The sequence below is a fragment of the Sphaerodactylus townsendi genome, linkage group LG04 (genome assembly GCF_021028975.2).
Source record: "Sphaerodactylus townsendi isolate TG3544 linkage group LG04, MPM_Stown_v2.3, whole genome shotgun sequence".
Classification (NCBI taxonomy): Eukaryota; Metazoa; Chordata; class Lepidosauria; order Squamata; family Sphaerodactylidae; genus Sphaerodactylus; species Sphaerodactylus townsendi.
The window spans coordinates 56809093-56823840 of record NC_059428.1 but is presented as its reverse complement, the minus strand read 5'-3'; the positions used below and the strand labels follow the sequence as shown (position 1 = coordinate 56823840).

The 14748-nt window shown below is 45.1% G+C and overlaps 1 protein-coding gene across 12 annotated transcripts in view; it reads left to right on the top strand.

Moving 5' to 3' along the window:
- The window catches only part of ROBO2 (roundabout guidance receptor 2), a 547539-nt gene extending 533106 nt beyond the window's left edge, over nt 1–14433 (top strand). For all 12 annotated transcript variants that reach the window (XM_048494577.1, XM_048494572.1, XM_048494575.1 and 9 more), the window contains 2 exons: nt 788–988; nt 12949–14433. In XM_048494577.1, coding sequence (XP_048350534.1) covers nt 788–988; nt 12949–12950 — 203 coding nt within the window. In that variant the 3' untranslated portion in view covers nt 12951–14433. The remainder of the gene's footprint in view (nt 1–787; nt 989–12948) is intronic.
- Nucleotides 14434–14748: the final 315 nt, after the last annotated feature.

The following is a 14748-nucleotide window of genomic DNA, read 5'->3' as shown; positions in this document are numbered from 1 at the left end:
AGATTTTTTAAAATGTTGCTTTGGCAGCAGATACCAACACAAAACAGTGAAGTTAAGCTTTGGCAATCATTTTGTGGCTGACTTTGCCTCCTGCTCTAGCCATTTTGTTTCTGCACCCACCATGCCATGTCAGAATTCCAAATGTGCCCACAGGTTTAAAAAGGTTGGGGACTGCTGCTCTAGTCTGTTGATTTCAGTTAGTTTAGACTGCAAGAGCTCTTCATAGGATTGCCTGTTAGACTGCTGATGAATTTAATTTTAGCTTGTATTGTCGAAGACTTTCACAGCCAGAATCACTAGGATGTTGTGGTTTTCCAGGTTGTATGGCCATGTTCCAGTAGTATTTTCTCCTGATGTTTTCTCTGTGTTCGAGTACTATTTTCTCTAGAAATGTCAGGAGAAAATACTACTGGAACACAGCTATATAACCTGGAAAACCCACAACATCTTAATTTTATCTGTCTCATTAATATGTCTATATTATTTCTTCAGTTTTGAGGACCAGAGGAACAAAAATTCTTATCTCAGATTTCTATAATTAGTGTTGCTGTGGGCATATGTCTTCCAAATGTCAGTTTTCCAGTTAGTATGTACAAGTGTCAACATTTCAAGATTTTTCTAGTAGCTTCACTGTTTTGAACTATTCATATACCCAATTCCAGTTTTCTAGGTAGTATGGAATTGTCCTAGGCATTTTTTATATTCAACAAGTCAGTCATTCAGTCTAAAGCATTTTTATATATACATACATAAATTATTTTTGCATTCTTTCTATTTGTGTTCACAGAGGAGGCACTAGTGCCATATAGCAAGCCTAGCTTCCCATCTCCAGGTGGTCACAGTTCTTCAGGTACAGCATCTTCTAAGGGATCAACTGGACCCAGGAAAGGTGACGTCATGCGAGGCAATCACCAACGCAATGCCGGTGACCTTCTTGATGTAGGATATATGGGATTAAACAGTCAAGGACAATTTTCTGGTGAATTATGTAAGCCCCTTTGAGATGCAATACTAAATGTAAAAAGAACTAACATCAACATTTCTACAAAAATTCTGACCTTTCTACTCTGTCAGGGACTATACCTCACAATATCAAAAACCCTAGCCAGTGCCTGTGCCAGAGGCATGCATTGCTGAGATTCACATCTCTCTCTTCAGAAGCAAACTGTAATGTCCAAGACCTCTCATGCCAAAATGGATACGTAAAATGAAACCCAAAACCTTGTTCCACATAGGTTATGATACAGACATCACAACTGGAGTTGAGTAGCTCCAGCAGCAAAGACAGTGAAACTGTACCACTCACTCAATACATAGCCACTCCTCCAATCACTATTCACTTCTATTTTTAGGGAATCTACATCTAAGCACTTTAAATATTATATATACTGTACATAGTCTTTGATCAATACCATCATGCCATGCCTCCACATCATCCAAGTTATCTCTCAACATGAGTGTATCTTACATGGATATGAAAGTTCTCACAATTATCTACAATGCTCCATACATTATCTACAATACAGAATAGTTCTCCCACAGAGCTGACCACACTTTGCATGACTGCAGTTTGTAAAACTACCAGTGTCTAGCCCATTTTCTTGGATGAAATCTTCTCCAGTTGAAAAAAATCTAAAAGCTGTATTTTTCTAACCGAAGAGATTCTATTCTCCATACTTTGCAGTGCCCAAAAATATTGGATAGTCTATCTGCCCTGCCTCCAGAGTTTTGAAGGGGTTTCAAAGAAGATGTGGTTTGCATCAATACATGTCAGCAATGCATAAATATTGCCATTTGACCGCAGAAACACATTTCTTTGTTTTGCCTTGTGAACTCATGACAGCATGTAACCTCTGTTTGTGGGTTCTGTGGGGCAGAACTTGGAAGGAGTTTGCATCAACTAAATTTTAAACAAAATGGTTTACTTTTCTTAACATATAACACTTATTCAACATTAATATTTAACATGGCACTTCAAGGTGTTGTTCAAATTTCATTCCAAGTCCTTCTAATTACAATTTGATAATGCCAAGTCCATTTGTTCCTGGTGGTTGTTGGCTCATGAAGGCTCCAGAGGCTTAGTGAACTGGATTCGAGATGATGAAGGTCCCCAAAAGAACTCTAATCAAATACATACACAAAACCCCTGAAACAATACATTTACAATATACCAAAAATAAACAACTCCCTTCCCATTGCAGTTACCTTAAACAAGGTGTTAAGGGCTTATAAAAATCAATCAAGGCCCCAGACTAGTAGCCTTGCTTCCTCCAACCTCATGAGTTCTGTAGCCTTCTGCTTCTTTTCAGACTCCACCCCTTTCTGGGTCATCCCATTCTTAACACAGGGGTTACAAGCACACATGTGTTAATTAAACACATAGAAGTGGTGGAAGTGCATCTACATGGTTGAAGTGTTTCCATGCATAGACTATAGGCTATGGATGAACACCTTACAGGTAATTCTTCTGCAAAACATACACATCACATTATACCTTCTAGCAGACTTTGATCTTGTATTCCTCCAAATCCCAACTTTATCCAACATGCTGATCAAATTCACAGGTGCTGTCATTTTTTCCCCTAATGGGTTTACTTCCAGGGAAGAGTAAATACCATTTTTTCTTTTCTAATGGAGTTCATTAAGCATCAACCCACATACAAAGAGCAGGAATTCATGAGATCAACAGCTTTAGCAAGATGTTACATGCACCTAATGCAATAGTGGTTCAGTCAGTCTTCAAACCAACAGTGCACATCCACTCTCACTCTTCATATATCACATACTGTGTTCTGCCTTCTCTGAGGTGATGAATGGCTCCAAAAAACTTGTTCAAGTGCAGTCCTTCTGTTCTAAATAAAACAGAGCTCACACTGACCCCAGATGCCTCTATATGGGAGTGGCATCTGTTACCAAAACCACTCTTCAGCCAGATCTGGTCCACAGCACATTCTGCTTTACATACTAGTGTATTGTAGCTACTAGTAACTTACAAAGCACTTATAATTCTTCTGAAATATGTTCTTAAAAATTGTTCTAAAACAAACCTATCAAGGTAATCGGAATATATTCAGTCAAAAAACAAGGGGGTAGTGGATCAACACTTTTGGGTCTTCTTGCTTGCAGGATTTGGAACGAATATATTCAGTGCAAAACAGACATAATTCCTGCTGCAGAGGACCAGAATATGCTGGTAGACTCCCTGAGCAGGTGCATATGTGGTCTCTCAAACAATAGCCACTTATACAATCCACAGCCTGCAAGTCTTCTTCATTTAGCCAGTGAGTAATTTATTCACTTCCCTTGATTCTGGAACCTACTCTTTCAGGACTGGAATCATATTCTTCACCCAGACATATGCGAGTTGGATTGGACAGCTTGGAGGATATAGCCTCCAAGGATTACAATCCATGTGATCTGTCTATAGCAGAGGTCCCCAAACTACAGCCCGGGGGCCAAATGTGGCCCCCTGAAGGCATTTATCCGGCCCGCCAGGCATGGCGGCAATGGCTCCATTCATGTGCAGTGGGGGCTCGAGGGAGAGGAGGAACCGGCCCCAATGGCTGTTGATTGCAGTTACATGATGGCACCCCCAAATCTCCATGAATTTTCTGACCCAGAGTTGGAAACCTTACATGTGGCAACGCCTGCTCCACCCTTCCCTCTCAGCTACTCCATGTGTTGTTCTCAGGCTTTCTGTTCCACCTCACTCCCATTGGCATCAGCCAGGCTGGCGAATCGCTCGCTGGCTGCTAGGGAGGAAAGAACCCAGGAAGATACCTGATCCTGGGTTAGATGGAATGTTTCATTTGGAAAGTTCTGTTTTTTTTTTTTTACAGGGGAAGGTATTCCACAGCCTCCCCAACAATATTTGGAGCCCACTCTGTACTTGACATACTTTGGTCACTGTTCTAAAAATAGACCATGACAGAAAGGCTGAAAGGTGAAATCAAACATTTTACAATCATTTGTGCATAGGAATTTGTTCATAGTTTTTTTTAGTCCGGCCCTCCAACAGTCTGAGGGACAGTGAACTGGCCCCCTGTTTAAAAAGTTTGGGGACCCCTGGTCTATAGCATTCACATGTGTTCTATCTCATCTTATGAAATGGCCATTTGAACTACTAGCGACATGTAGTCTACAACTATTGTCTGAATAAATTCTTCATTGCTATCAACGCTGCAAGAAAGAGAACTTAACTTTGTGCTCTCAACTGACCCTCTACATCTGCAGTTCCATCCTGACAAATTCATAATGTATCCTAATGTTGGCTTTCTTTTAACCATGGAGCATACCTTCCACCTTACCAAGGTCTATTCTACCCATTTAGTTTCAGAATCTGACTTGAGATGCAGAGTAAGCCCTATGCTTTCTGGTTGTATGCCAAGTTTTCACTTTCTACATTGATGGAACAGCTTCATTCAGGAAAGATACTCATTTTTCCTTCAGTTAAAAAAGATCACAACAAAGGGAAGAAATATTGTAGCATATGAGTCAGTGCATCTGAGACTCAGTTGTATTCTGTCATGGACTAGCATCGCAATCCTACTCCACTAGAGCTGTTGCAACATCTACAGCTTTTTACAAAAGTGTTACAATATTCTCACTGGTTCAGAGCACCATACACCATTTGAGTTCATTCAGAGGGACACTGCATTTGGCAGAGCGCTTCTCTACAGCCCATTTGCATGACTTCATCTGTTCCCAATCTCAAGGGAGGTCAGTTTAATAATATCTCATTTGTGTGATGCACATATATGAAGAAGAAGATTACACTGCTTATTTGTAACTGGTGTTCTTTGAGTGTTCACCTGTGCATTCACAAACCAACCTCATTTCCAGCAACAGGAAGTGGGTTTTTTCCTGCTGCATCATTTGGAAATAACTGAGTGGGAAGGCATGGTTCCACTTACCTGAGGACCATAAAAGTTCTGAACATCTTTTTTGACTTCTTGAAATTTCTGAGAAATACTTTGCATAGGCTTGAGTTATCATTTGTGTAACTTCTCAGAAAATCACTCAAAAACACCAGTTACAATCTGCTCTTATTCAGTTCATTTGTTTATGGTGCCAAAAGTACGCCTGCCTATGGTGCAGAATGTGGCTCTTCCATTTCTAAATTAATTTAAAATATTTTAAAGTCACAAGGATACAACAAAAATTGTAAAGGAGTATAGCACAATTGTTAGTCAATCCAAAGGCCTCTGGAACAGATTCTTAAAAAAAAATTCTCTGGAAGACCTGAAAAACAGCATAAGCCTTATTTCCTAAAGAGAGTTCAGCAAGCTGAGGGTGATGTCCAGGTTCTGCAGGAGAGTGCCACTTAATCCTAGGGCTTGAAGAGATGGATATAAGACTGTTGGATGACATAAAAGTCAATATCTAAAAAGAAAGAATAGCAGTAAGCCTCATGGAATTCAATGGCTTCTGAGTGCATATGTCAATGTGTAGTCTCTTCTGTCTGTGTTATACAAGAAGTAGCATTAAGATTCATCATTCCACATATGCTTGTTCTGACTGTAAACCTCTACCTGGTTGCATTGTCAGAGAAAACGTTATGTTAGTACCCTCCTTTCTAACATCTAGTTTTATTTCTATATGTAAAGGATTCAATGGTGTTGATGGTGAAGTAACCTTGAGTGCATTCCACAGCCCGGGCGATGGGCCAGCTTCTTCGGCGGAGACCTTATCTCTGCGCGGGAGATGAGGACTCCGTTCCCATGGGAAGCAGGAAGGGGGGATGGGGTGAATGGTGTTATAACCTGTGCTTCTGGCGGGAAGTGTCATTCCTGCCACTGCGTGTACTTGAGCTTTCTAAGATGTCTTAATAAACGGACTTTTACACTCAAAAAGCCTTTTATTTCTGCTTCTATGGAATTCCTTACATTGTGGCAGGAATCTAATACATCTATATTCCTAGTGCAGTGGACCTCTGGTGTCTTGACATGGAGAGGTTGAATGTTACCGCGGAAGGTGCGGTAGCCCCCAAAGAGGGCTCCGACCTTTCCCTTCTGGATCTAGAGCAACCGGCAGGAGAACGGGCCTCGCTGGTGGCTCTTTCCCGTCCTCGTATCAGCACGAGTCTTCCTTTACTCCGTTGGAACGAGGGACGTGACGATCACCATGGGGACTTCATGAGCCGCTTGGGGCTGTCTATGGATCGGCGCCTGTGGATCGGATCTCTACCCGTTTTCGTGTGGATTACAAACCTCAGATGCAACCTGTCATGGAGGAGACGGGCCTGACCACCTTTCATGCGGCAACCCAGGAATCCATTGAACGGTTCCTGGACTCGTATTTTGGTGATGCTCCCAAGGAACCACCGTGGCACAGCACTGGGGCCCGTCCAAAGGACACCGGGACTAAACCTGCCATTGGGAGCCCTATCCGCACCGCTTCCCAATCGGACCCCTGATCCTGGGCCAGCGACCGCGACCTGAGGTGCCTCGGGGAGCCACCGGTGGCTCACGGCGGCTACGGTGTCTCCGATGTCTCGCTTCCAGACGCACGAAGAGTCCGAAGAAAGCCTGCACTCCCAGCCGGATCTGTTCCCACTCCCATCGAAGGAGACTTGGGATGAGGAAGTGGGGCGACTGCGAGATGCCCAAGAAGCATGGGCCCGTGAACGTCAGCTATGGGAGGAGGAACGGGCACAGTTGCAGCAAGAGCGCGAAACCCTGCAGAGGGACCGGGAACGGCAACGCAAAGAAGTCCAGCTCGAGTTGGACCGAGTGCCAAAGACGCGCTCCAAAGACAATATGCCCAGAATCTGTCAGTCCATGATAAAGTTCTGGAACACTCCAGACTGGATTTACAACGGCAACGCTGAAAGCGTTCAGGCCCCGCTTGCCGCAAAGTGAGCTCACTGAAGCCCTTAAACGGGACCGAACTGGCTAAATTGGAACGAGAAAAAGCTGCTTTGCATGCGCATTCAGGATGCTTTAACCCGCAAGGAGAGGGAGCTGGCTGCGCTGGAGACGGGGCTAAGGAGGCAGCAGACCAGGAAGCCCCAAGTTGGAGTCTATGCTGTTACTGATCACGCCGGTGCCAGGGGCTAATGCCTGGGTCCTGCCACCCAAACGCCAGCGCTGCACCGCCAGCGCCCGATTCCGGCCCCCCTCGTACAACAGCTGCCTGCCCAACCTGCTCAACCCGCGCAACCACCGCCCCAGCAGGCGCCAAGAGCCGTTGAACGGGGCTACTATCGGCCCCCGATACCAGCCCGTTTTGATGGGACCGGCTTCCAAACTTCCTACTTCATTTGCAACTCAATGCCCACTTGGAAGACTACGATGATTTATACCGGTCTGAGCGCGAAAAAATACGGGACATTGGCTCAGTCCTGGATGGGGCAGCAGCCGACTGGTTCGTGACTCTTTTGGATTTGCAGGATGAAGACTCTCGCACGGTGCCCGCATTCCTCCAAGCCTTAAGAGCGCGCTTCCAAGATCCAGGCGCCGAGAATGAAGCTATCCGAACCATCAAAACTATCCAGCAAGGCAACCGCCGGGTTGCAGAATTCTGCATCGGAATCTTCGTATGGCGGCTGACTGCTCGACTTCCTCCGGGAGTGGCCTGGAAGCGCATTAGCAAATGCGAGATACTTCTCGGATGCTGTGGACGGCAAGCTTGGCGCGGAAACGGTAAGTTTTTAATTCGGTTCCTCGTTACTCATTGCAGATTGGATCCAGTTGGGGTCCCAAGTGGCGTCTCGCTTTGGAATACTGGCTTCGCTGCCGGAGGCCGCCCCACGCACCAAAACCCACTCCTGTGTCCACTCAAGCCAAGCTTCCAGCCGCCCTACCAAAACCACTTCCTCTGAACGCATTCGTCGCCGAGCTGGGATTGATAATGTCTTTTACTTCGCGGAGGGCTGGTAGGTCATCTAGGCCGCCAACTGTCCTTAAGAAACAAAACCAACCGCTCCAGCTCGGCGCACTCCGGCATCTGCTGCCAACCACCAAGTCATCAGGCCAGCCTCCGACGGGACTCGTCATTCCAAAGCGGTCATCGAAGAGGCGAAAAGCCAGAAGAGGAAGGGGAAGCAGCTGTTATTGCCTTTCTTACTCTCAGCCCCCACGGACATGGGCCCGACTCCTGGATCGCGGTGGAGTGAAGGTAGCGGCTCCTATTACTGTCCAAGCATTTTCTGGCCAACCCCGCTAAACACACTCGCATTATAGCCTCGGCCCTTGTGGGATTCTGGCTGCTCCCACTGCTTAATGCGGCCCCATTGGTGGCAGAGGAGCTTAGAGTCTGGACCAAATTCCCCCCGGCTAAGCCCATACCATCTCACCCAAATGGACGGCAGCCCCTCGGGAACGAAGGACCGGCCCAGTACAAACACAGCCGGTTCTCCTCCAGTTCGCGCCCGATCATTGGGGAGAAAATTAGTTTTATTTTGGCGCCAGTGGCCAAACATTCCATAGTTTTGGGCATGCCTTGGTTATTGTTACATGAACCAAACTTCATTTTGGAAAGGAAGCGGATCTTAGAATTCACCTGACCCTCCTCCTCGCGGTGAACACATGAATTGGGGGAAAACCCAACTTCTCCTGACACACACCCTCCCTCTCTGGCTTCTTTCCAGCGATTGCTCCGACTCTATTGGCATCCCACCTTAGCGTATCATGAATCTAGCCAGAGTTTCAGGAGCAAGAATGCGTATCAGTTGCCACCCCACAGGAAGACACTGGACTGCAAAATTGTTATATGCAACCAGGGAAGCTAACTACTCCAAAGGTAGAATCTACCGCGATGAGTCCCAATGAGGAGAAGGAGCTTCGTGCCTTCTTGGACAAGCAAGAACCCTTGCTCGGCGGATTCATAATGGGCGGGCTACTGCAACACACATATACCATCGCCAAGCTTGCCTCCGCTTTTGTTTTGTAAAAAAAGAAAGATGGGTCTTTACGGCTGCACAGATTACCGAGGAATCTCAATCGCTGGGTCTCCCTGTCCGATAAATATCCTTTGCCTTTGATCAAGGACCTTTTAGATGCACTCGGCAAAGGGCGCATTTTCACTAAACTGGACTTGAGAGAAGCTTACTACAGAGTCAGAATTGCTGAAGGCTATGAACACTTGACTGCGTTTAACACAAAGTTTGGACAGTTTGAATACTTAATAATGCCATTCGGGTTAAGTGGGGCCCCCGGGGCTTTTATGGCCCTCATTAACGAAGTTCTCCATGATTTATTGTACAAGGGAGTGGTGGTATACTTAGATGACGTTTTAATTTACTCTCAAACCATAGAAGAGCATGAAACATTGGTTCGAAGTATTGAAACGCTTTGCTCGACAACTCTCTCTTTGCCAAACTCTCCAAATGCTGTTTTCACCAGACCTCCATTGGCGATTTGGGTTACCGGATCTCGCCCGGGGGCCTGAAAATGGACCCTGCTAAAATTGACGCAGTCCTCCATTGGCCTGCCCCCACCAACCGCAAGGAACTCCAATCTTTTCTTGGTTTTGCTAATTTCTATCGTGACTTTATACCCCAATTCGCTGAACTAACTCTCCCTCTCACAGACCTCTTACGCACTAAGGGTAAAGATCCACTGTCCGCCAAGCCTCGGGGCCCCCCTTTCCTGGTCTGAGGAGTGTCAAACAGCCTTTCAACTCTTAAAGTCTGCAAGTTTACTCAATTCCGAACCTATCCTAAAGCACCCTGACCCAGATCTCCGTTTGTGGTTCACGTGGATGCCTCGGACAAAGCACTTGGGGCAGCCCTGTTGCAGAAAAATAAAGATGGTAGGCTGGTTCCGTGTGCTTATTTGTCTAAGAAATTCTCTGGTGCTGAACTCAACTGGACTGTGGGAGATAAGGAGACTGCGGCCATCAAAGTAGCACTCTCTACTTGGCGACACTGGCTGGAGGGGGCTAAACACCCCTTTCAAGTTTGGTCGGATCATAAAAACCTGGCAGCTCTTTCCACCCCTCAAGATGTCCGCCAAAACAACTTTTGGCAATGCCGATTTCTTTTCTCGTTTCTATACTTTACAGTCCATTTTTTCCCTGGGAAAACCAATAGATAACTGGCTGACGCTGCTCTCGCTACTACCCGGGGAGGGGGGTGGAGCGGCCTTACTTGACATTCCACGCACTGTTCTTTCCCTCCCAGTTGGGGTTGGCTGTCACTCGATCTCAAACGATCACTCCTCCTCCACCCCCCATTCCTACTCTCGTCTCTCCTTTCCTGCGGGAACTCGAGGAGGCGGGGCTACACGAGCCTCCAGCGGAAGAAAGTGACTCCCAATTGCGTTTAGAGAATGGAGTTTAGCGGAGGGGAATGTTGGTACGCGGCCTCCCTCCGCAAGCAGGTTCTTGAAGCTTGCCACGATGCCCGCCCGGCTGGACATTTTGGCTTTTGGAAAACTCTGCATTTAGCCCCCCGGCAGTTCTGGTGGCGCCCAAGGCGCAAGGCCATTGAGGCATACATTAAGGGCTGCTCGGTTGTTGAAGAAGCCAAAACCATCCCGGGAAAGCCCCATGGGCTATTGAAACCTCTCCGGTGGCCTCCCGCCCTTGGGAAGTCATCTCCATGGATTTTATTACAGATTTGCCCGAAAGTCATGGCAACACGGTTTTGTGGGGGGTGGTAGATTTATTTTCTAAACAAGCCCATTTTATTCCATGTGCTTCCATCCCCTCCGCTCCTAAGTTGGCACGGCTGTTTATTCAACATGTTTACCGTCTCCATTCCGCTTCATATCGCAGGTGGTCTCCGACTCGCGGCCCCCAATTCATCTCTCAAAGTTCTGGAAAGCGCTTTTGGGTTGTTGGGCTGCCCTGGCCGTCGCCGCCTTCTTACCACGCTCAAAGTGACGGCGGTAGTGACGCGAGAGAACTTAACAGAACCTCTAGAGCAGTATTTACATGTTGTTACATCCAACTACCACCAAGACAATTGGTGCGAAGCTTATTCCTCGCTTGGCGGAGTACGCCTACAACAATGCGGTCCATAGCAGTACAAAGAAAACTCCCTTTGAAGTTGTGTCTGGTCAGCTCCTTCCTCAAGCCAAGGTTAATTAACTGCCCGCATGGGCGCTTTGGACCCCCCCAGAGTTTCTTCAACAATGGATTTCTTCATCCCTAGCCGTAGGGATGGAAAAATCGGTCCAGACCGGCCTTTTACAACAAGCAAAGGACTCCCAAAAAACTGTAAGCGTGTGGATAAAACACCGGCCGGATTTTCCTCTGCGCAGGGGCTCTTGGGTGTATTTATCTACAAAAAATCTCAGAGACGTGGCATAAATATTCCAAAACCTTGGCAAAAGATTTGTGGGACCTTTTTCAGATTACTTTAAAAGTGATTAATGATGTCACTGCCCGCTTTAGGATTTGCCTAACTCTCTTAGTAACATTCATCCTGTCTTCCATTCCAGCTTGCTCAAGGAGGCTCCCCGGGCTCCGATGTCTTTGGTAACGACCTGGCCGAGAGGCTCCCCACCGACTATTATTGATGGTCACAAGCACTCACGCAGATTGGACGCTTATCCTGGACTCTCGCTTTAATCGCAAACGCTTGCAATATTTAGTCTCTTGGGTGGGATATTCCTCTGGGTATAATCAATGGGTTTATTCCGAAAATATTGAAGCCCCCACCCTTATTTCTGCTTTCCAATCGCTACTTTCCGCAGATAAAACCTGGGGGGGGAGGGGTCTTCTTTAAGGGAGGCAGAGTGTAAAGGATTCAATGGTGTTGATGGTGAAGTAACCTTGAGTGCATTCCCACAGCCCGGTGATGGGCCAGCTTCTCTCGTCGGAGACCTTTATCTCCTGGGCGCTGGGAGATGAGGACCTCGCTCCCAAGCTTGTTGGGAAGCAGGAAGGGGGGATGGGGTGAATGGTGTTATAACCTGTGCTTCTGGCGGGAAGTGTCATTCCTGCCACTGCGTGTACTTGAGCTTTCTAAGATGTCTTAATAAACGGACTTTTACACTCAAAAAGCCTTTTATTTCTGCTTCTATGGAATTCCTTACACTATAAAGATCAATCATTTGAGCTCCAATCTGCCAAAAGAAGTCATAAAACCCCAAAAGAGGATTAATGGTTCAATGGAAACTAGGCCATAAATGAGAACTTGTAGGGACTATTAATAATGTTATGTCACTGAAGGTCTTGCAATTCCACCTAAGCTCCTCCTTTCCTCAGAGCGGGAATGGTAACATTTGCCCTAGACTCAGGATGCTTCTAGACCTTTGCTTTCCAGGGAGGCTGTAGTGCTGTGAATGAGTCCTAGGCACTTTCTGCATGAGCAGGCAAACGGGGTGCACCGATATAGTTGCAGTTGGTGCACACATACCCCGGGGCCGTTCACATGCCATTCTGTGAACGGCCCTGGTGTCCCAGCAGCCCATGGGCCACCTTCGCACGTGGCTGCCACTTTTTCCCCGCTCTTACCTCCTCTCAGCTGTCGTTGTTGTACAGAGGCCAGGTAACATGCCTCTGTGGGCATGGCGACGCCTCCAGGGACGGAGGCCAGGAGGCATGTCCCCTGGCCTCTGTACAGCAACGGCAGCCGAGAGGAGGTAAGAGCGGGGGAAAAGCACAGGGAAAACGCCGGCTTCCACCTGGCGAGTCCAAAAAACACTGCTGTTGCGGAAAAACGCCGCCAGTAGCTGTGCGATCTCCCCCTTCCATAACACCGTTTTTGCCGGCCTCACGCTGGTCTAAATGGGCAGTGCAGTAGTGGCCCCTGTGATGGCAAGCAGTTCTGCAAAGGTTTCTTGTTGGCTTTCAGATTTGGTGCCGCAGGCAATGGCAGTCAGGGACCACAGTGAAAAGTAAAATGAGGTATCATCCCCAGATAGACTATAATAACGGTATACTTTGTTTACAGTGTAGAATTACAATGATATTTCATGATCCATTTTATTATGTTTAATATGTGCTTACCTAAGAAGTTTTAAAACTGATGCATATTCTTTCTCTTTGTTTCAACAGAGTAGTTGAATACAAACATCTCAAGATGCTGTCCAGGGCTACCAAGGTCTGAACTCATGGAAGTGATGATACTAAACAGTGCAATGAACATTTTCTTTATTTATATACTTACTATTAAAAGAACTGTAAATGCAATGTAAAGATACACACAGCCACACATATCCCACAAATACTCTACTTGTGTTCTTCTCTTTGCTACACCTTCCACCTTAAATCTATTTCTTATCAAGCATATATAAAGAAAAAAAATCACCCTCCAGGAAGAAATGGATTTCCCTTGTACATAATTTCTTTTTATTGCATTGCTATGCAAGCTCACCTTTTTTAGCTATGTTCATATTATTGTCTGTTCTGATTGGTCTGTTGTACTATATGTGAATTAATAGGCTGTGGTGCCATATAATAACTTTTAATTGTGTAACTTTTTATGTTGAAAGTTTGCACTGCAATTTTTTTTGTTGGTGATAAGCACAAAACCCTTACTCCTCGTGACATGAAGAAGAAAAGGACTGAATGTGAAAGGAGTCTATGTACTGTAAGCTATGTTGGATAATGATGGATGTAATGAATTATGTTAGGTGGTTTTCCATTTGGGTGTAGATTTAGGAAGATGGCTTGCAAAACTGATGTTGGCAAAGTCTTTCTGGGGCAACAGAGACATAATGCTTTTATCATTTTAAAAAGAGGTCAAGTGATGGAAGTGTGAGTTTCAAGACCAGACTACATCTATGAGAGCCTTTTTTCAGTATCTGCTTTTATTTGCTCAACACAGTTGAACTTGCGTCAAAGGAAAGAAGTTAAGGTGTTTCACTAAAGCTGTTTTTTATATATATATATAACAGTTTTAAAAGAATACTGTATGACTGAGTCACTATCTTCCCCACTCCTCCAGGAAACACAAACCATATGAGCTAGTGGAATAACTAGCTAAGTTAAAGATGCAATTTATGACTGAGATATATCCAAGCTGCTTCCAAAAAAGTTAGACTATTTTAGTTCATCTTTCCAATACATGTACAGTACAATGGAAGGTGTACAGCTGCATCACTTGAAATTCATGGCATAATAGTTTTTATGCAGGCTTTTTTTTTGTATTGTATTATCTGAAATTATCACACATTGACAATAATTTGTACGGAAACCTTGGGTTACAATGTTTGAAAAGAAAGCAATGATAAATTTATGCTTAATTTGAAGTTACTGTGTCTTTTGGCAATGCAGTACATTATTGGAAACTCAATAGAAAAAAAAACATCTTTGACCTATTTTTGATGAGTACATTTCAAGCCTCTTCTTATGAAAACATGATGCATGTTGATACACTTTTTGAATAAACCAAACTCTCTGTAAGTGGACATTAACAAAAGCATCCTGTCTCATCATTAGTTCTCATGACTTTCTCCAGCTTCTCTGCAGTATTTTAGTTCTCTGTTGAAAATACTGTACATAAAATTCAAATGCATTAAAAAATTTATTTGAAGTTTACATCACAGAGTTTACTTCGTTCAGTCATATCATTATTATAAGCTTGCATTCAAACATATCTCAAGTAGAATCAGTCCATGTTGATTTATATTTTGCCTTGGCACGCACGCTGCTGTTAACCGAAGCACACATTTCGACTAGCATATCAATCTGCTGAGCATGTTTTGCTTTTTGTTGCTTTACATCTGGATTCTTGATAAGATAGAGCATTGTCGTGATCAGTTTTAAGTCAGCACTGTCAAATGTCAAATTATGTTACTTATCTATGATCAGGGCAGTGGTGAGCCAAAAAAATGCAAGAACTTTTTTTTTGGG